The sequence below is a fragment of the Hylobates moloch genome, unplaced genomic scaffold (genome assembly GCF_009828535.3).
Source record: "Hylobates moloch isolate HMO894 unplaced genomic scaffold, HMol_V3 SCAFFOLD_20, whole genome shotgun sequence".
Classification (NCBI taxonomy): Eukaryota; Metazoa; Chordata; class Mammalia; order Primates; family Hylobatidae; genus Hylobates; species Hylobates moloch.
Window position 1 is genome coordinate 34,040,496 of NW_026652295.1, and position 20,033 is coordinate 34,060,528.

General features: G+C 56.2%; 2 protein-coding genes across 3 annotated transcripts in view; both read right to left on the reverse strand.

Moving 5' to 3' along the window:
* TEAD3 (TEA domain transcription factor 3) overlaps positions 1-4,602 on the reverse strand; it is a 23,978-nt gene extending 19,376 nt beyond the window's left edge. The window contains exons 1-2 of the mRNA XM_058432242.1: positions 4,171-4,602; positions 3,572-3,777 (exon numbers count right to left, since the gene is read on the reverse strand). Of these exons, the coding sequence (XP_058288225.1) occupies positions 3,572-3,777; positions 4,171-4,602 (638 nt within the window). The remainder of the gene's footprint in view (positions 1-3,571; positions 3,778-4,170) is intronic.
* On the reverse strand, positions 4,548-19,372 carry TULP1 (TUB like protein 1). 2 transcript variants are annotated; one of them, XM_032141529.2, is made up of 15 exons: positions 19,290-19,372; positions 19,123-19,174; positions 18,664-18,754; positions 18,157-18,315; positions 17,369-17,518; positions 16,310-16,411; positions 16,117-16,233; positions 15,693-15,796; positions 12,826-12,831; positions 12,555-12,725; positions 12,306-12,418; positions 10,327-10,438; positions 10,149-10,247; positions 6,654-6,825; positions 4,548-5,134 (listed from the first exon to the last, which is right to left on the reverse strand). In XM_032141529.2, the coding sequence occupies exons 1-15, from the start codon at positions 19,334-19,336 to the stop codon at positions 5,001-5,003; spliced, it is 1,629 nt and encodes a 542-aa protein (XP_031997420.1). In that variant the 5' UTR covers positions 19,337-19,372; the 3' UTR covers positions 4,548-5,000. The 2 variants fall into 2 exon arrangements, with proteins under 2 accessions (XP_031997420.1, XP_031997422.1); XM_032141531.2 differs by lacking the exon at positions 18,157-18,315.
* Between the last annotated feature and the right edge of the window lie 661 nt (positions 19,373-20,033).

Here is a 20,033-nt window from a genome sequence, read left to right on the forward strand (position 1 = left end):
AGGCCCCCAAATGCATCCCACAGAGCCTCCTACACGCCCTGCCTGGCACAGCCCTGGGGGTGTCACCCATACTACCAGAGAGTCCCAAACACACTCAGATAGTGACCACCCACCCACAGCACCAGCATCAGTCATGCCCCACAGTTTCTCTCACATACGGTGTCACTTTCTGGTGCTCAGTGTCACCCACACACCACATGCCATATTCATGCTTGGCACATGTGGGATGGGGCCCACCTTGCTGGTACACACATCATACTGACACAGAGTTGGTCATGTTGTTTTACTCGCACGTAGTGTCACATGTAGGTCACACACAGGCAAACCTGAGGCCATCTCACATGCTGCATCACAACATGCAGGTCACAAGTGGTCACACCACAGCGTAACACATCACACAGATCGCCACTCATCTGGCTTCTCACGCACACGCGCCCGTGCACTCACATACACACAGCATCATGCGAGCGCGGTGTCCTTCACACGCAGGTCACTTGAGCATCAGAGCCACACCCAGTGTCATCTCCAGGCACACACAGATGGTTAGGCAGCCGGCTTCCTTCATCAGCACATCCTGGGTGATGCCCTGACACACACAGAAGACCATCCCCCATGCAGGTTCTCAGGTACAGAGGCAGCGGCACACCTGGACACACGAAGAGTCACCCAGTATCTCTTATGGACATGTATATCTGTCACACACATGAATGTCACAAAGCCACAGTTTCTCTCCTGCATACACCCAGCCCTGCACAAGTTGCTCTGACCAGGGTTCTCTTCCACACACATCCAGTCCCACAGAAGACGAGTCTCACCCACATAGAATGTCCCACTCATGGCTTCTCTCACACACATCCAGCGTCACACACAGTTGCATTTTCATTTCCCTCTAACACTTCCTGCCCTTTCAGGCCTGGCAGGGAGCACAGGAAACAATCGGCACTCTAGGAAACCCCAAGGGCTGAGGCTTTAGGGATGTTTGGGGGGGGATGAACCTCTCTGGCCCTAACCTCAACCTCCTGTGGGTCGGGGAAGACAGGCAGAGCCCTCTCCCTGGCAGGGTTCTCCCTGGAGGGAAGTGGCCCCTTCTGCAGACAGCCCAGGGCTGGCACAACACCAAGAGGGGAGGGGAGGGAAGGCAGGGCAAGGCCACAGGGACAGTGCAGAGTGTGACCTGCTGATCTCTCCAGCTCTACCCAGAGGCAGATCCTCAGGGCCACCCCTGGGACCCCACAGCTTCTGCAGCCCCCATGTGGGAAGAAGAGGCTGTGACCTCCTAGCCCCTTCACAGAAAGCTGCAGTGTTTAGGCCCCTGGGTTCCTCTCCCCATCCTGAGCGGGGAGGTGGAGGAGGGCAGGACCTGCGATTTCCACACTGAGCCCTGGGACCCCCACAGGTGTTTGGGAGTGGGGCAGAGGGTAGAGCCACCCAAGTGGCCTCTGAACACCCTTTGTCCATCCAGCCCTAACAGAACCCACGACCACTTCAGAGGCAAGATCCCCCAATCCACCAAGCCCCCCGTCCCTTGACACCTGCTCCCCGCCACCTTTTCAGCCCTGTTCATCTGGCTGAGCTACTCCTCAGTCACCCCTTGGTTTGTCCTTGCCTTCTTCCTTGGGCCACTGGATCACCTACCCACCTCTCCAGACCCCACCAAGTTCAGGTTCCATCATGGGAGAAGGAAGGCAAACTGGGAGACAGACTCTGGGAGGAGCTCAGAGAAAAGGGACTGGAGAAGTCATTCATTCCAAGCAGGGAAACTGAGGACCAAAGGGGCCTGCCAAGATGGCACAACTGGTTAAAGGTCCAGAGGGGACCAGATCCCTATTTCTTGACCACCTCTGTTGAGATATCTCCTCCTTCGATATTGTTGAGAATATCAAATCCTCCCGGTTTTAACATTCCTTCAGTTGGCAGAAAGTGCCAGGGTCTACAAACCTTAGGGTGAGGATGGGAGCAGGGCTCAGGACCCATGTGATGCTCCTGTACACTTAATGTGCTGCTCTGTCCTGGCAACCACTGACCATTCTAATAAGCCATTCCCCAGCCCAGATGCGATCATTAGCATTAAAGACGGTTCCCTCCCTAGGGGGGGTAGGGGAAGGCCCAAGAGCTTGGGACTCATACTGGCTCCTACCCTCTCCCTGAGAAGGGGGCATCCAGGGCCCCTGAAGTTACCCTTACCGGACAGCCTTGTCCTGGAAGATCTGTGCACTCTCTGCCCACTGGGTGAGCAGGGACCCAGAAGACCACAGAACCACATCCTTTAGGGAGTGCCCCTAGGAGAGGGGTCTTGGCGGGAGGGGGGCTACAGAAGTCTAGAAGGGAGAGAACATAATTCCCCCCAAATCTCCAACTTTTGAGGAGAGCCTCCCCTCCTTGCCCCAGGTGGCCCCAGCACTGGGGTGGAACATGTGTACAGAGAACCAGGCCACAAGAGACTGGATACACAGAGCCGCTATGGGCACCAGCCCCTCTGAGCTGTGTCCAGCCCCTACCCCTATGCCCTGTTCTTCCGGACAACAAGTCCAGGCTTGACCTGGTTCTGCCCCTACCTGGAAAGGGGGAAGACACAGAAGAAGACAGCCCCTGAGAAGCTCGTCCCAAGGCCTCCTTCCCCCTGGCACTGAAAGAATCTCTCAGCCCTGGATCAGGGCCCCTCACCAGGAAAGTTGACAGAGTGGGGTCTCAATGACACTGCCTCAGGGCCCAGCTGGGCTGGAAAACAGATCCAGACCAGCGCCCCCAGCCCTCCCTCCCCTGGCAGGAATAAAAGGCATGACAGACAATGGTGGGGACTGGGGTAGGAAGCGGGGGACCAGCCACCCTCAAACCTTCTCAAGTCTAAACAAGGGCCCTGAGAAAGTGTGGGGAAGAAAAGGCCCCAAATCCAGACCCCTCCGAGCCAAGCTCACAGCGCTCAGGGCTGGAACTCTGAATCAGCACCTCGACGCAGGCGGCAGAAATGAAGGCAACGTGAGCCCCTCCCTGCCTCTCAGGGGACACACGGCCGGGGCGCGCGGCTTTGGTCCCAGACACCCTCCACGACCCAGCGCAGCCGCGGCACCGCGCGCAGAAACCGGCCTGGGCGCGGGGAGGCCGGGCCCGAGGCCTGCGTGGAGCTGAGGCCGGGCAGGCTCCGGGAGCGCGCGGGCCGGGAGTCCAAAGGGCGGCGGGGCCCGGGACTGGGCGCCCCGGATATGAGCTCCAGGGTGGCAGGCAGGCCCTCCACACTGTGCGGCCCCCGGATCCCCGCCCCGACCCCCGAAGCACGGACGGCGGGACAGGCGACGGCACGGGGGACACGGTCTCCCCGGCTTCCCCACCTTCCCAGACCAACTCGTCCCCGTCGCGGGGGGGTGGGGAGGGCGGGGGGCGGGGCTTCCCAGAGAGATTTTCCCCCTTCCCTCTAAACTTCCCGGCACCCCGATCCGGGGCTCCAGCTCCGGCTGGACAATAGCTCGGGGACCCAGTCCCCTTCGAGTGTCGCCCCCCCCCCCCAGCCAGCCCAGCCGACCAACCAAACCACCTCTCCCGAGCGGGGCCTCCTCCCAGGGTCCGCCCGGCTTACCTGGTCCGAGCTCGCGGGGGCGCTCCGGCCGGGCCGCTCCGCCGGGCCCGAGGGAGCCGCGAGGGGGGCCGGGGAAGGGGGGTCGTGGGGAGGGGGCTGGCCGGAATGTGCGGAATGAGCCGGGCTGGAGCGGGAGGCGCCGAGCGCGGAGGAGGGAGCGAGCGGGACGGAAAGTTTGTGTTGAGGAGCCGGGGCGGGGGTGGGGGCTGCGGGAAGGAGGGGGCGGGGCGCGCAGGGGGCGGTGCTGGTCAGGAGGGGCGGGGCCGTCCAGCAGCGCTCGGGCCTCCTACCCCGCGGCCTCGCGACCCGGCCACCCTGGCTGGCGCGCGCCTGGGCACCCCGCTCCTCGCCCGCCCCTGCGGAGCTGCCTTCCTCCCCCTGCGGGCCGGGCCTCGCCCAGCTCCCGGGCACCCGCCGGAATTTGGGGCTCCGGCCTGGGGCGGGGCCGAGGGCGGAGCCCCCGCCTCGGGGGCAGGGCTCCCGTCGGTGCCGGGGGCCGTGGGTGCCGCGTCACGAGGAGCCCGGCAGAGCCGGAGCTCACGGGCCCTGGGGCTCCCGGCCCCTCTACCCTAGTCTCGAGCCGCCGAGGCGGAGCGTACCCTCCAGCTCGCGGGCCTGCCCCCCACTCCCGGGGCCCCAGACCCGGCTCCGCCCTGGCGGCTGCGCCCGCCCTGCCGGGACCCGGTTTGTCTGGTTCTCCCCGCGTGGCTAGTTTCTCGAATTTCTTCTCCCTTTCTCCCTCTTCCCCGACCTCCGGGACCCTCCCTTTCGCCCCGGCTCCCCGGGCCCCCGCGGGGGGCGTCTCGACGCTGCGCGGCCGCCGAGTTTCGGTAGGACCCGCGACGGGCGCGGGGAGGGGACGCGGGAGCGCCCGGGGCCTGGGCGGGAGTGGGGCGGGGGTTGAGGCTTCCAGCCCGCGCCTCGGACGCCTCCTGCCGCCTCGTTCTCCGCACGCGCTGAGGAACCACCGCTCCGCTTGGCCAAGGACGCGGCTTTATTGGGGATGTGGGTGCCTGGCCCTCGTCCCCCATCACCTACCCTCTCCTCCTAGCCCGCCCCAGCTCCTCGGAGCCCTAGCGCAGTCCCGGGGAGAGGGGAGGTTAAAACAACACTGACTACTGCTCCCGGACAGGAAGTGACTGGGGCGCGGGGAGGAGGGGGGCACAGCGGCGCAGGCGAGCTCCAAGACCAGATGTGCGGCTCCAACTCCAGATGTTCTTCATCTCCGTCCTACCCGCCGTCCGGGATCCTCCTGCCTCGGTCTGTGCCAGGCTGGGGAGCGGACGGAGGTCACCGAGAGGCAGTGAGGGGTCAGCCCCGACACAGGAGCAGTTTTCCGCGGGGGCTTTGCTGGAGGGACCCTGCCAGCCACCACTGAATCCTTTCCCCCACGCTGACGGGCTCTGGGGGCGCTGAGGGGCTGCTGGGGTCACTCGCAGGCCAGCTTCCCGTCGAAACTGGAGAGGGCGATGGCGAAGGCCTGCAGGGCGCACAGCGGGTACCGGTAGTCTAGGGTGAAGGCGTCCTCTGCCACGCGGCCGAACTGCAGCACGATATAGTCGGCTATGGACACAAGACGGGGTGGGGGCGGCCCGAGACCTTCTTGGACCCCCATCCTGGCAGACAGTGCCCTCAACCTTGGGGGCAGTCTCTCCCTTGCCTTGGGGCTCCAACCCTCAGCCACCATCTCAGTTACTCAACACCCATCCCTTCTTCCTATCTCACTCCACACCAGCACCACGTGGCTTTGCAGTTACACTATAATCTCCTGGGGGCAGGGACCTTGCCTCGTCTGCTGCTGCCACAGGCCATGCCTAGAGCCCGCACCTGATTAACTATAGGACCCTGTCAAATTTATCCAAGCCCAGAATTCTTCCTTCCCAAATTCTCTGTTGTTTCTGGCCACATTCTTTCCTCCTATGCCCAGCCACGAAGTCCCACCTTAGACCCCAGCTCCACCCCTTAACTAGCCCCTGGTCCCCTTCCTCAGCCTCACTGGGCACCTCTCCCTTCAATGATCCAGGTTCCCAGCCCCAACCTCAGCACCTCCCCCAGCATCCATAGGGACAGGAAGTTGCTAAAAATACCCCCAAACTCAGGTGGACCAGGCTCCACCAGAAACGTGATCTGGAGAGCAGTCCCACAGCCACAGGACAGGTGGCACTGGGGGCACATCCCTAGGACAGAGTTGGGGCTCGCTCAATGTTGGTCCAATCCTGTGAACCCAGAGACCTGTGGGAGATACCCTTCCATCCCCAAACTTCCTCACCCTAGTGGGAAGGAAGCCTTTGCAACCAAGGCTTGTAACAGGGACACATTGTTTCCCTGACTCTTCCAGGGTAGTCCTTCGACCTCACTTGAGAGAAGACACAGAATAGGCACTCAAAAATGCTTAATATTCCCTGCCCCTAAAAGGCAACCATCTTGAAGAGGTTAAGAGCATGGCCACTGGAGATCCAGACTGTCAGCTCTACCTCCTGCTAGTGATATGACCGTGGGCAAGTTGCTTAACCTCTCTGTGCCTTAGTTTCCTGCCAAATAGGGATAATAATGGCACTCCTCACAGGATGTTGAAGGGATTTAATGATTCAGTATCTGTAAAATCCTGAGAACAGTGCCTGGCACATGGTAAGCACTGTGTAAGTTTTGTGAAATAAATTTCGAGGGCCAGTGTAACTTCCTGAAGTTGCTGAGAGACTCTGGGCAAAGGGCTGCCCTCTCTGAGCCTCAGCACCCTCTTTGAACAAGGAGGAGTTGGGCTGTCAGTGGTTTTCAGACTCTAGGAGCTCAACCCTCCCTTCAACACAATCTCATCCAGAATGTCCCGGTATCTAACCCGCTGCTCTGGCCAGTGCTGGAATGGGAACCTGGGGTGATGAGCCCCAAGACACCTGCTTAGAATATCTGAGGCTCCTGAGAGCACAGTGTCAGTGCCTATGGAGGAGAGAGTGACCTTGTGGGATGTCCCAGCTCTCGGGATAAAGGCTGGTGTGTGAGTGTGAGGGGGTGAGGGGAGCTTGAATGAGGGTCGGCGTCCTGGGGGTGGTGGAGAAGAGCCAGACCTGGGCCCTCAGGTACTCACGGTCATCAGCGTGGACAATCTGGAAGTTCTTGACTGAGGCCTGGGTGACCCGGCCTTGGAAGTTGAGGGTGTAGGAGCCGCTGTCATCGTTCCAGACAGGTGGCTTGTTGTGCAGTTCAATGAGGCTCTCCAGCGTCTTGTTCTGCCAGCGCACCAGCAGGCCATCACTAGCCTGGGGTGCCCCAGGGGAGTAGACAGGGAGAGGACAGTTAGAGGTGGCTGAGATGGCTCAGGACTGACCGGAGAAGGGGCCTGGGCATGTGTGCGCAGGGTTGTGGCCTGGACATCTTCATCCATTAGGGTATCTGAGAATAGGCTTGGCATCTGTGGCATCCTTGTGGACAGGGTTCACATCTGTGAGAATGGGGCTTTGTCTCTGGGATGTCAAAGCGGAGGGCTGGAAAATGGCAAGGGGCATCTGGCACATAGGCACTCCATGCCATTGGTACCCAGGCGGTCTCAGGAGACAGACACACGCCAGTACCTAATGACAGGATGAGCCAATCTTGGACCTGCAAAGGGCACACAGTTGAGCTGGGGAAATGGATAGGTAAATTGCAGTTAAGAGAAAGTGTACTTGGAGGAGAGTTTCTGAAAGGAAGCAGCGAGGTCTGTATAATGTGCCCTTAAGATCTTTCTTTCCTGAGTTTCCTTGTTGCCTGCTCACATTCATGGATTAGAGTGAGTCCACTCAAGATCACCTCCAAGAAGCCTTCCTGACCCCCCATCTGATTTAGATGTCTCAGCTCTGAGCTTCCATGACACCTTGCTCTTACCATGCCTCCCACTGCACTGTGATTGGCAGAAGAGAGACCCAAAACAGCACCAGGCATTTCTTACTGGGCCCAAACAAGGGCAGGAGATGCTGCCTCTGGGGGATTTGTGTGTTTACTCCAGGCATGGGAGGGGCAACTGTGGGGCCCACAGGCTGAGTGAACCCTCAAGACTGAGCCTCCCATGACTGGTGCCCTGCAGAGCAGCCTGGGCCATGACTTTCCAGCAGGGAAGGATGTGTGATCAGCTGATGGGGTATTATCTTTCATTGTAAATGAGTAAAATGACATCAGTCTCCTGTGAGGATGGGGCATGCGAGTCACCCAGAGTCTCTTAAATCCTGGACTCACTGGACCTGCAGTGCTAAAGCGCAGAGCACGGGACTGGCACATCTCTCCAGAACATCTCTCCATCTTAAACTCACACACACACACACGCAAAACAACCTTTGCTTTTTAAAATACAAGTCATGCCAAGCACAGTGGCTCACGCATATAATCCCAACACTTTGAGAGGCCAAGACGAGAGGATCACTTCAGGAATTTAAGACCAGCCTGGGCAACAAAGTGAGACCCTGGCTATACAAAAAACTAGCCAGGTATGGTGGCATGTGCCTAGGGTCTCAGCTACATGAGAGGCTGAGGCAGGAAGCAGCACTGTTTGAAGCCAGGAGGTCGAGGCTGCAGTAAGCTGTGATCATACCACTGTACTCTAGCCTGGGCTGGAGTGAGACCCAGAGTGAGACTCGGTCTCAAAAAAAAAGGCTGGGCACAGTGGCTCAGGCCTGTAATCCTTGCATGTTGGGAGGCTGAGGCAGGTGGGTCACTTGAGGTCAGGAGTTCAAGACCAGCCTGGCCATCATGGCGAAACCCTGTCTCTACTGAAAATACAAAAATTAGCTGGATGTGGTGGTATGCACCTGTAATCCCAGCTACTCGGGAGGCTGAGGCAGGAGAATCTCTTGAACCTGGGAAGTAGAGGTTGCAGTGAGCTGCGATCACGCCATTGCACTCCAGCCTGGGTTACAGAGCGAGACTCTGTCTCAAAACAAAAACAAAAACAAGTCATGTCACTCCTTTGCTCAAAACCCTGCTGTGGCTTCCCATTTCTCTCAGAGCAAAAATCAGTTTTACAGGCCCTGTCTACCCCTCACTTCTCTGACCTCCTCTCCCTCCAGCCACACTGGTCACCTGGTGGTTCCTCCAGCCCATCAGGCCCTCTCCTGCCACAGGACCTTTGCACTGGCTCTTCCCACTGCCCAGGTTCTCTTCCCCCAGATATCTGTAGGCTCACTCCCTCACCTCATCGAGGTCTGCTTTGACAACCATATTTAATATTGAGACTTACACACTTGTCATCTCCCTTCCCCGTTTGACTTTTTTCTTTTTAATTTTTTTTTTATTATTTATTTATTTATTTTGAGATGGAGTCTAGCTCTGTCACCCAGGCTGGAGTGCAGCGGCGTGATCTTGGCTCACTGCAACCTCCGCCTCCGGGGTTCAAGTGATTCTCCTGCCTCAGCCTCCTGAGTAGCTGGGATTACAGGCACCTGTCACCATGCCCAGTTAATTTTTGTATTTTTAGTAGAGACGGGATTTTACCATGTTGGCCAGGCTGGTCTCAAACTCCTGACCTCGTGATCTGCCTGGCTTGGCGTCCCAAAATGCTGGGGTCACAAGTGTGAGCCACCATGGCCAGCAACATTTTTTTATTTTTGAGACAGAGTCTTGCTCTGTTGCCCAGGCTGGAGTGCAGTGGCGCGATCTTGCCTCACTGCAACCTCTGCTTCCCGGGTTCAAGCAATACTCTCTGCGTCAGCCTCCTGAGTAAACAGGTGAGATTACAGGTGCCCGCTGCCACACCCAGCTAATTTTTGTATTTTTAGTAGAGACGGGGTTTAGCCATGTTGGCCAGGCTGGTCTCGAACTCCTGACCTCAAGTGATCCGCCCACCTTGGCCTCCCAAAGTGCTGGGGTTACAGGTGTGAGCCACTGCACCTGGTCTGACGTTTTTCACCACAGCACTTACCACCTTCCAGTATGCTCCATAATTTACTTATTTATCACGATTATTGTCTACTGTCACTCTCCTCCCACTAGAATGCCAGCTTCAGGGGGGCAGATCTTTTTTTTTTTTTTTTTTTGAGACGGAGTCTCGCTCTGTCGCCCAGGCTGGAGTGCAGTGGCGCCATCTCGGCTTATTGCAAGCTCTGTCTCCCAGGTTCACGCCATTCTCCTGCTTCAGGCTCCCGAGTAGCTGGGACTATAGGCGCTTGTACTTTTAGTAGAGACAGGGTTTCACCATGTTAGCCAGGATGGTCTCGATCTGCTGACCTCCTGATCTGCCCATCTCGGCCTCCCAAAGTGCTAGGATTACAGGCATGAGCCACCGCGCCCGGCCCAAGGGGGCAGATCTTTGTTTTGTCCACTGGTGTCTTCCAGGTGCCTAGGATAATACTTGGCACTCAATATGTGTGGTCAGTGAAGATATGAATGGATGTAATATATGAATTTGATGTAAGCTCCGAAAACAACCAAAAAGCCTATTATGGTTTTTCAGTGAATTCAATTACAAAAAGCCCAAGTCCATTCCCTAGGTGGCCAGAATGAATTTGTGTTGGAGGGTGATGAACGTGCTCAGGGAGTTGGCTATTTCCTAAGCTGAGCCCCGACTCCTGTTTCTCACATAGGGAGCCAGGCGCCAGGGAGGTGCGGGGCTCACATTTCGGGGCCGGATGGGGACCCTCTCGTTCTCCGCACTCATGCCAGGAATGATGACGGTCATGCGCCGGGGGCCACGGAAGCCCAGCACGTTGGTTTCCTGGGAAGGAAACAGATGCCTGTGAGGCCAGCCCCTGTAAGGGGAGCAGCCTGGCATGGGGGACAGGTGGAGTCCTCACATAGATCACAGCTGCCAGCTCCTGCCGAAGGCTTGCCACATTAGTGCTGTACCCACGCTGTGGGTTCTGCCCGTTGTCAAAGACCGTGAAGCGGTTCCCCAGGAGGTTGGACCTGCAAGCAGGGTAGAGCTTGGGGTGGGGCTGAGGGGATACTACATCCCTGCCCCAGGCCCCTTCCACACAGCCAAGTAGTTTAGAGAGCTTCCTACAAGGGTGGGGGTGTCTTAAGACTGAGCAATTCATGTCCCCTGCTCCAGGCTTCCCCCTATGCAGAGGTCTTTTAAATGCTGGCCCAACCCAGGGTATGGTGGCTCAAGCTTGTAATCCTAGCACGTTGGGAGTCAGAGGAGGGAGGATTGCTTGAGTCCAGGAGTTGGAAACCAGCCTGGGCAACATGACAGGCAACCCTGTCTCTACAAAAAACACCCGTCCCCTGCCCCCCACCCGCCAAATTATCTAGGCACGGTGGCATGTGCCTGTAGTCCCAGCTACTCAGGAGGCTAAGGTGGGAGGATCACTTGAGCCTGGGAGGTCGAGGCTGCAGTGAGCCATGGCCATGATCACATCACTGCACTCCAGCGTGGGCGACAGAGTAAGACCTGGTCTCCAAAACAAAAACAAAGGGCTGAATCTACAAGGAGACTAGGCAATGTTAAAATCCCAACTCCATCTCTTACTATTACTAGCTGTGAGATCTTAGGCAAGGTATTTAAACTTTCTGAGCCCCAACTTCCCCATCTATAAAATGGGCTGAGTAACAGCATTTCCCTCATTTGGACAATAAGAGGATTGAATGGGTTAACCTTTGGAAGTGACTTTTTTTTCTTTATTTTTCTGAGACAGAGTCTCACTCTGTCGCCCAGGCTGGAGTGCAGTGGCGTGATCTCTGCTCACTGCAAGCTCCGCCTCCTGGGTTCACACCATTCTTCTGCCTCAGCCTCCCGAGTAGCTGGGACTACAGGGCCTGCCACCACGCTGGGCTAATTTTTTTTGTATTTTTAGTAGAGACGGGGTTTCACTGTGTTAGCCAGAACGGTCTTGATCTGACCTTGTGATCCGCCCGCCTCGGCCTCCCAAAGTGCTGGGATTACAGGTGTGAGCCACTGCGCCTGGCCTGGAAGTGACTTAGAATTACATCTGACACATAAATAGGCCTTATAAAAGTTTTGTTAAATACATACATTTATTTATTCATTTATTTTTGAGACAGGGTCTTGGTCTGTCGCCCAGGCTGGAAGTGCAGTGGCATGATCCCAGCTCACTGCAACCTCCCCCTCTTGGGTTCAAGAGATTCTCCCACCTCAGCCTCCCAGGTAGCTGGGACTCCAGGTGCATGCCACCACACCTGGCTAATTTTTGTATTTTTAGTAGAGATGGGGTTTCACCATGTTGGCCAGGCTGAGCTCGGACTCCTGATCTCAGGTGATCCACCCACCTCGGCCTCCCAAAATGCTGGGATTACAGGCATGAGCCACTGTGCCCAGCCTAAATATATACATTTAAGAAATAAGGCCTGACTCATGCATCCCCTTCCTTCAGCTCTCAGATTTGTGGTGAGGATTAGATGAGATGTATGGGAAGACAGCAAAGGATAGTGCTCATTCACTTGATCAGTAAATACTTGTTGAGTAGCGAATATGTGTTCAGTGCTAGGAATTCAGCCCTAAACAAGGCAGGCACAGTGCCTGCCCTCGTGGAACTTATGCCCTGCTCCAAGTGAGGCCCTGGGCTGGCAGCAGTGTGGGCATCGCCTGGGTGCTCATTAAAAATGTAGACTCCCGGGCCCACCCCACACACTCAACCATTTTAACAAGCTCCCCAAATGTTCTATGTACATCAAAGTGAGAGGCCCTAGGCTAGGGGACGTTTCCAGGGTGCCCAATGTGGTGGGTGCTCTGCCGGGCACAGCAGGACAGAGATGACTGGCTATGGCCTTTTGCTGACCCAAGCCCCCCCAGCCCCAGGAAGCCCAGCCCCACCTCAGCTTCCCAATGAAATTCTCCCCTCCTCGGGACAGATTGGTAGGGTCGCTGGAGATGAGGTAATTGGCTGTCTTGCTCCGTTTTCGTTTCCTGCCAGCCAAGAGGAACACCTGGGGAAAAGGGGAGACAGGTGAGAGGGTCGGAAGGGATGGAGGTGAGCTGCGGGGAGAAAGCAGGCCCGTTTGTCCCGTGGCCCCCATCCCGGACCCCGCCACACTCCCTCCTCTGCTGCCTCTCCCCACCCACCTTCTTCTCCGTGTCCAGGTGCAGGAAGTAGGAGGGATACATGCCTCGATCCATGCCCTTCTTGTCCCGGGTCAGCCGGCAGCGCACCGTGCGGCCCTGGGGGGCAGGCCGGAGCACAAACTCCCGGGGTTCGTCCACCTCCACGGGGGGAGACAGGGCCCTCTCCTCCTTCTGGGTGGGGGCAGAGGGTACATCAGCCCCAGAGCACCAGCTGCCCCGCCCCCAGCAGGTCCCAGTGCTGAGACACGGGCAGCCCGGCAGGACAACTCACCGCTTTCTGTGTGCGGAGAGAACAGAGAGGCTGGCTAGAGCAGGGGCCGCATCCCTGGAGGCTGGGAAGCCACTACCCCTCATGCTCCCTGGCAGCCCGGCACGGCCAAGTTAGGAGGCTCTGGGGAGCTCTGTGATTTATTTTTATTCTGCTTAGCTTGTGGATAGGAGCACACACTCTGGAGCCACACTGTCTAGGTTCAAATCCTAGTTTCGCTACTAACTGTCTTAACTGTTAAGTTTCACCGCACTGTAACTCAGTTTTCTCATCTGAGAAGTAGGTATAGTAGGGGTGGATACCCGGGACAGACCTTACCTATGTATTTAACAAACGCTTGCATAAATTCTATCAGAGTGCCATAGTTTCAAGTACTTTCGAAATATTTACTCATTTCATCCTCTTATCATCCCACTGCGGTAGTCATCCCCATTGTATAGATGAAGAAGCTGAGGCTTAGAGAAGTTAAGTCACTTGCCCAAGTTCACATAACTAGTAAGAGGTGGGGCTGGGGCATGAGTTCTGTCAAGTCTCCTATGAGGTCCAGAGCCTTTAGAAAGACCTTTCCTCCTTTGCACACTGTCTCAGGCAGTGAAGTGGGGCTAACAGAATGGACTGCTGTGTTCTAAGCACTGTGGAAGTGTTAGCTGCCACTCTTATTGTTAGCATATAGTAAATAATGAATACCATAGTCAAGATGATATTCATTATCATAAGATGGCACCCAATGATCCTTGTCTCCTGGTATTTGTGCCTTTGTGTAATCTCCTCCCACTGCAAACCAGGGCTGGTCCCTGTGACCAGTAGAATATATGGGTTAGGTCATAAAAGATACTGTGGCTTCTATATGGCTCTCTGTCTCTTGGACTTTGGGAGAAGTTGGCTGCCATGCCATAAGAACACTCAAGCAAAAAAAACAAAAAAAGAACACTCAAGCAGCCTCCAGGAGAGGTCCCTGTAGGAAGGAATTGAGATCTCCAGCTAACATCCACCACAGTGAACTATTCTAGAAGTGGATCCTTCATTTCCAGTGAAGGCTTCAGAGTGACTGAAGCCCCAGCTGACATTTTGACTGCAACTTCCTCTGAGACCCTGAGCCGGAACTACTCTGCTAAGCCACTCCTAGATTTCTGGCTCTCAGAAATTGAGTAAGAAAGTAAATGTTGTTTTAAGATACTCAGTTTGGGGTGATTTGTTACATAGCAATGCATAGTTAATACATGAATGAATATGTAAGCTCACTTTGCTCATTGAGAAACTCCTAAGAACAATTTGGTGACATAAAGCCCTAGGGTGGCCTGGTGACCCCACAACAGCCCCTTCTGTTCTCACATACCTGGTGCCCTTTGTCCTCATGTTCTATCCCTCACAGGAAGGGAGCCAAGAGTCTACGCCCAACTTTTCCAACAGGGGCAAGCATGGACTGCCAGTCTGGGTGTGTGCATTTGAGGGTTCAATGCTATTTGGGAGCCACGAAGAATCCCTGATATGCTGTGGTTGGCCGTTTTTTAAAATTTATTTTTTATTTTTTTGAGACGGAGTCTCGTTCTTGTTGCCCAGGCTGGAATGCAGTGGCGTGATCTCGGCTCGCTGCAACCTCCACCTCCTGGGTTCAAGTGATTCTCCTGCCTCATCCCTCTAAGTAGCTGGGACTATAGGTGCGCATCACCATGCCCTGATAATTTTTGTATTTTTAGTAGAGATGGGGTTTCACCATCGAACTCCTGACTTCAAGTGACCCATCTGCCTCCTCCTCCCAAAGTGCTGGGATGACAGGTGTGAGCCACTTTGCCTGGCCATGGCCTTTTTTGTTGAGCACATGTTTGCAGTGTGTTTGAGGGAGGCTGATGTAGAGCAGTGAACCCTCAGCTCAGGGACAAGTGATCACCTGTTCTCTACTCTAGGATGTTCCAGAAGAAACTTGGGAAACAAAAGGCTACGTATGGAACACGATGTGGAGAAAGCCAGAACTTATTCAAACACTTCAGCAGCTGCGAATTTCAAGAGCCTACTGTACTGAAGGCTGTTCTGCAGTTACATTCCCCGCTGGGAGACAGTAAACTGGCCTTTCAGTTTGTATATCAACATCTGGTGATCTTGGTTAATGTAAATCAGTCCCCCTAGACCTGACCACTCCTGCACAAACTAATAAACCTACAAAGCTAAAATCCGGGCCCTGTCCTCGTGGTGATCTCCCCACTGGGGGAAACCTGTTCCTTGAAGACTTTTGTTACTTTCTCTCAGTTGGACCTCCCTCTCCTGCTTACTCCAGCTTTTGTGTGTTGGTGTCTGAGTCCTGTTTGGGAGCAGGGGCAATATTCAAAATATTTAACAACCTGTTCACCGTGGAGATGCCTACTGGTAAGCTTGGAGGAGAAACCGGGAGGCCCCTGATGGGCAGTGTTAACCCTTTCGTTGCTGGAGTGTTTAGTTGCTGGGAGGTTGGGAGGTCCTGGGTAAGGCGAGCGAAAGCGCCTGCTGAGCTCAGGGCAGTAGGGTGGAAACATTTTAACAACCGGAGGCAGTCCTCATGTGCCTCTGCCTGTGTGCTCCTCCTCCCCGGCACAGAAAACATGGTGGGGGCGTGGGGGCATCTCTGGCTGTCTGATGGTTACGCTCCAGAGGAGAGGCCTCAGAGAGCCCAGATGACATAAGGCCCTTGCATGGCCAGTCCTAGCCTGGTGACCCCACAAACGCCTCCTCTGTTTGCACAAACCTGGTTTCCTTTGTCCTTATATCCTGTCACAAGAGGGGGAGCCAAGGTTCTAACCTCAAGTGGCTCAAAGCCCCCACCCTCTAGGCTCCCAAGTCCAGGCCCCTGCCTCTGCTCCCTGAAGGGACCTCAGCCCCCTGCCCTTCTGGGCCCCAACCTTTTTGCCTTTTCCTTTGGCTTTGCCCTTTTGATTGCTGTTTTTTGTCACCGTAGCTGCCTCCTCCTCCTCTTCTTCCTCCTTCCTCCCGCCTTTGGGAGTGCCTGAGCATGGAGGGGGAAGCAAGGCTGTGAACTCCTCACCCTGGTTTGCAAAGTGCTTCCAACACCCATGTCTCACTTGGATGCTCCCCACAACCACAAGAGAGTCAACCCCATGTTATTATTAGAGCCCAGAAAGGCTAAGACACCTGCCTGAGACCACACAGCTAGACGTTGTCCAACTCTAGACCCCGCAAGTTGTCTGACTCTAGACCCTGCAAACTCCTTACCTAGCACTGTCCCGTGTGATGTAAGGACCCTCCAGCTCCCCGCCCCCAGGACCACCTCAAGATGTCACCACACCAGAAGCCCTTGCCATCCACCTTTCTTCTTCAGGGCTTTCTTGTCAGGACTGCCTTCCCCAACCAGAAACATGGCTGCTGGGCTCTTCCTCGCACTGGCTGGGCTCCCTGAGGGGTCCTTGTCGGCCTCCCCAGACCCTGCATGTGTGGATGTGAAAGCGTCACAACCCCCACCGCAGCTAGAGTCCCCTGTTCCTCCCTGGGCTGGGCTCACCTTTCTTCTTGGTCTTTCTCATCTTGGTCCCCTCCCCTGCTGGGGCTTCCTTATTCCTAACACGCAGAGGTTTCGGTGGGGGGTCAGGGCTTCCCAGGTCTCCTGGAAATGGAAGATGGGGGTCAGGCAAAGAAGGTGTCTACTGGGGCTGAAGGCTGCCTTCCAACCCTCTTGTCCTCCCTGTAGTCCCCAGGGAGGCTGAAAGCTTGACAGGGGCCCACAGACTGCCTTCTTTTTCTTTTCTTTTCTTTCTTTCTTTTTTTTTTTTTTTTTTGAGACAGTCTCGCTGTTGCCCAGGCTGGAATGCAGTGGCAGGATCTCAGCTCACTGCAACCTCCACCTCCCGGGTTCAAGTGATTCTTGTGCCTCAGCCGCCCAAGTAGCTGGGATTACAGGCGTGCGCCACCACCCCTGGCTAATTTTTGTATTGACTTCTGCTCATCTTGGTTTTTCTTTCCCTGAGGCTAAAAAAGCTGTGGACAAAGACCAGGAGCTTAACAAGCAGTTCCCGAATGAATGAACACCAGGCCTTCTAACCAAGCCTCTGAATCCTGCCTTTTGTCCCGTGTCCTCCAGGAAACCTTCTCTGGTCACCACTACAGAGTGTGCTATCCCTGCCTCAGAGGCCCAAGGTCCTAGCTCTAGGCCAGGCTGCTGGTCCCTATCAGGTAAGGTGCCTAGGCCAGGACGCCATCACAGGATTGATTCATTGATTTCTTTTTACTGTAATCAGTTTGATACTTTTATAAAAATGATAACAATTTCCATTGAGTTAAAACAAACACTAAACAAAAATCACAAAGAAAACTAGAATTCTCTGTCCTTCTCTGCCTCACAGAGCTCAAGGGGCAGGGGCAGTGGGGCCAGGGGTGGGGGCATATATTGGTCTATGTCCTTAAGGACCATCGTGGGGAGAAATCATCAGAGGAAAAACCCTCCGGTCACAGCACTGGGTTCATTTTGAGGCCTCAATCACTGTGTCTCAGTGAGACGCCAAGCCCTCCAAGGACAGGGCTGTTCTGCTTCCCTGTGAGCTCTCTCAGCACCCTCAGCACCCACCCCTTGGGCCCTGGGCCTTGGCCCTCCTCTCCTTCAGGTCTGCGGAGCTCTTCTCTCTCAGGGGCTTCTTGGGAGGCAGAAGGATTTTCTCTTTCTTTTCCTCTGCCTCCTCTTCCTCGTCATCCTCGTCCTCCTCTTCCTCCTCCTCCTCTGTAGGTAGAAACTCTTCATAATGGGGGTTTGAGCCGGGCCCTCCTTATCTGGGGAGCCCAGTCCCTCCAGACTGCTGGGAAGTGGTGCATGGGCACCAGGAGGGAGCCTGCCCTTCTGAAACAAGAACCGGAGACCTGGCACCTTCCCAGAAGAATGAGGGTGACTGGCAGCCTTCAGGGTCTGCAAGTCAGGGGAGTGGCTGGGGTTGTAGGAATCCCGTCCTGGGGAAATGCCCTCCCTCTCTCTTCCTGAGACCCTCCTCTCCTTACACGCTCCCCTTCCCTCTTGTTTCTCCTTCTCCTTGCATCCACTGTGCTTCTCCCTGACCTTGTCTGTTTCTGACCTTGAGTCAGACCCATCTGGGCTACTTCTGGCTCCTAACTGCTGTTTAAGGCAAAAACCCTTAATGGCTCTATGACTCAGTTTCTCCAACTGTACAATGGTGGTTGGGGGGAACAAAGCACCCTCTCATAGTTGGTGCTTAGCACAATATCTGGCTCAAAGACAAGGCCAGAAAAGTGGGGGCTGTTTGACTACAGTTGTTTTCTGCCTCTCTGGGGCGTTCCCGTCCAGCCAGCCCCTTCTCTCCTTAGCTCCACCGCCCCCTCACCCGCGTCCCTGGGGCCCTCTCTCACCGTCCTCCGCGTCTGGGGCACGGGCTACCAGAAAGGTTTCCCGGGGGTCGCGCTTCTTGGCCTCGGGGTCCCTGAGGAACCTGGCGTAGACCGTCTGCGGCGCCCGGGCCTGGGCTGGGTCTGGGGAAGGCTCCTCCCGCGGCCTCCCCCTCCGCCCAGCTGAGCCGAGATGCGGAGTTCAGACAGGGTCCCATCCGCGGGTCCGCGAGGCAGCGCCTCTACCCGCTACCCCCAAACCTGGGCGCGCCCCCTCGGGCTCCTCACCCTAGGGATCTCCCCTGCGCTGTTTCCACTCTCAACACTTCTCCCCGACTTCCATTCAGCTTCCCACCCCTTCTACACCAACCCCAACCCCAACCCCAATCCCTCCCCACTCATTACTCCCCGCCCCCTCCCACTCCCCCCCCCTTCCGTTCCAGGGCTCGGCGACACCCGCGCCGGCCCTCAAGCCCCTCCCTTCCGCAGCCCACACCCTGGGGGTCCACCCGGGCTCTGCACCCCGCCCACCTCCGGGCTTCCGGGGCTTGGATCCCGTGGGGCAGGGGGATTCGGGGGCCTCCGTCCTCTTCTTCCTTAGCCTCTGTGCCGGGGCGGGTCGCTGCGGAACGGGGGTCAAGAGGAGGGCGAGGAAGGAAAGGGGGGCTCTGAGGCCTGCCCATCCCCCTCTAATCCCTTGAGCCGCCAGAAATAACCGCAGATTATCCGGGGGAACTGCAGCCCCCTTCTTGGAGTGAGGCAGGATGACCCCTTCCATGCATCGTGGCCATATCCAATGCTCCAAAGTCCCAATTCCTTCCCTGGGAACCCCAAGCCCCCAAACAGCCCTTTCTCCCCCCCAAATCTCCAGACATGCAACCCCCAGACCCTGCTAAGGGGGACCTGTCCCACCCCTAGACCCCCTATCCTGCATGGGTTTACGCACAGTGGGGACATCTTTCTGCTTCCTTCCCAAGTGGGGTGGCATACCTGTTTGGGGCGCCGCGGGGCCTCCAGGCTCAGGCTTTCTTCTTCATGCCCACTGAGGGTAGCAAAGGGATCAGCCTGTCTCCCTTCCCCTTCCCTCCCCATTCCACGCAGCCCCTCCATCTAGGCCCCCCAGGGTTCAGGTACCACGAGATGGGGGCCTTCCAGACCTGTCAGAGGCCCACACCTCTCGGAGAGTTTCATTCTGCAGAGGCATGGTGCCTTTGCCTATCGCACCCCTTTCTCTGCAGGTATAGGAGCCTCCCTCCCGACTCCTGCTAATCCCGGCTCAACTTCACTCCCCCTCCCCCTGCTCAAGGAGTGGAGGCCTGGCCGCGCTGTGGGAGGTGCTACAGCCCACGACCCTCCCCTGCTAGGCCCAGGCCACTGGGGGAAGAATCTCAACTCCAGTTCTTCTCAGATCCCCAGCAGCCTGCAGGATGGCCACCAGCTCCACCTGCCCCCAGAAGCCCCCAGAAGCTTGGGGTGAGAGGGGCGGATTAGTCATTTGTCAATGGGATGTGGAAGAAAACATTAGACTGGATCTTGTATTTATCTTTATTTCTCACAAAAAATAAGAACTAGAGCCAGGGGCGGTAGTTTACGCCTGTAATCCCAGCACTTTGGAAGGCTGAGACAGGCGGATCATTTGAGGTCATGAGTTCGAGGCCAGCCTGGCCAGCACAGTGAAACCCAGTCTCTACTAAAAATTCAAAAATTAGCCGGGTGCGGTGGCTCACCCCTGTAATCCCAGCATTTTGGGAGGCCGAGGCAGACAGACCACAAGGTCAGGAGATTGAGACTATCCTGGCTAACACGGTGAAACCTCGTCTCTACTAAAAATGCAAAAATTAGCCGGGCGTGGTGGCAGGCACCTGCAGTCCCAGCTACTCAGGAGGCTGAGGCAGGAGAAT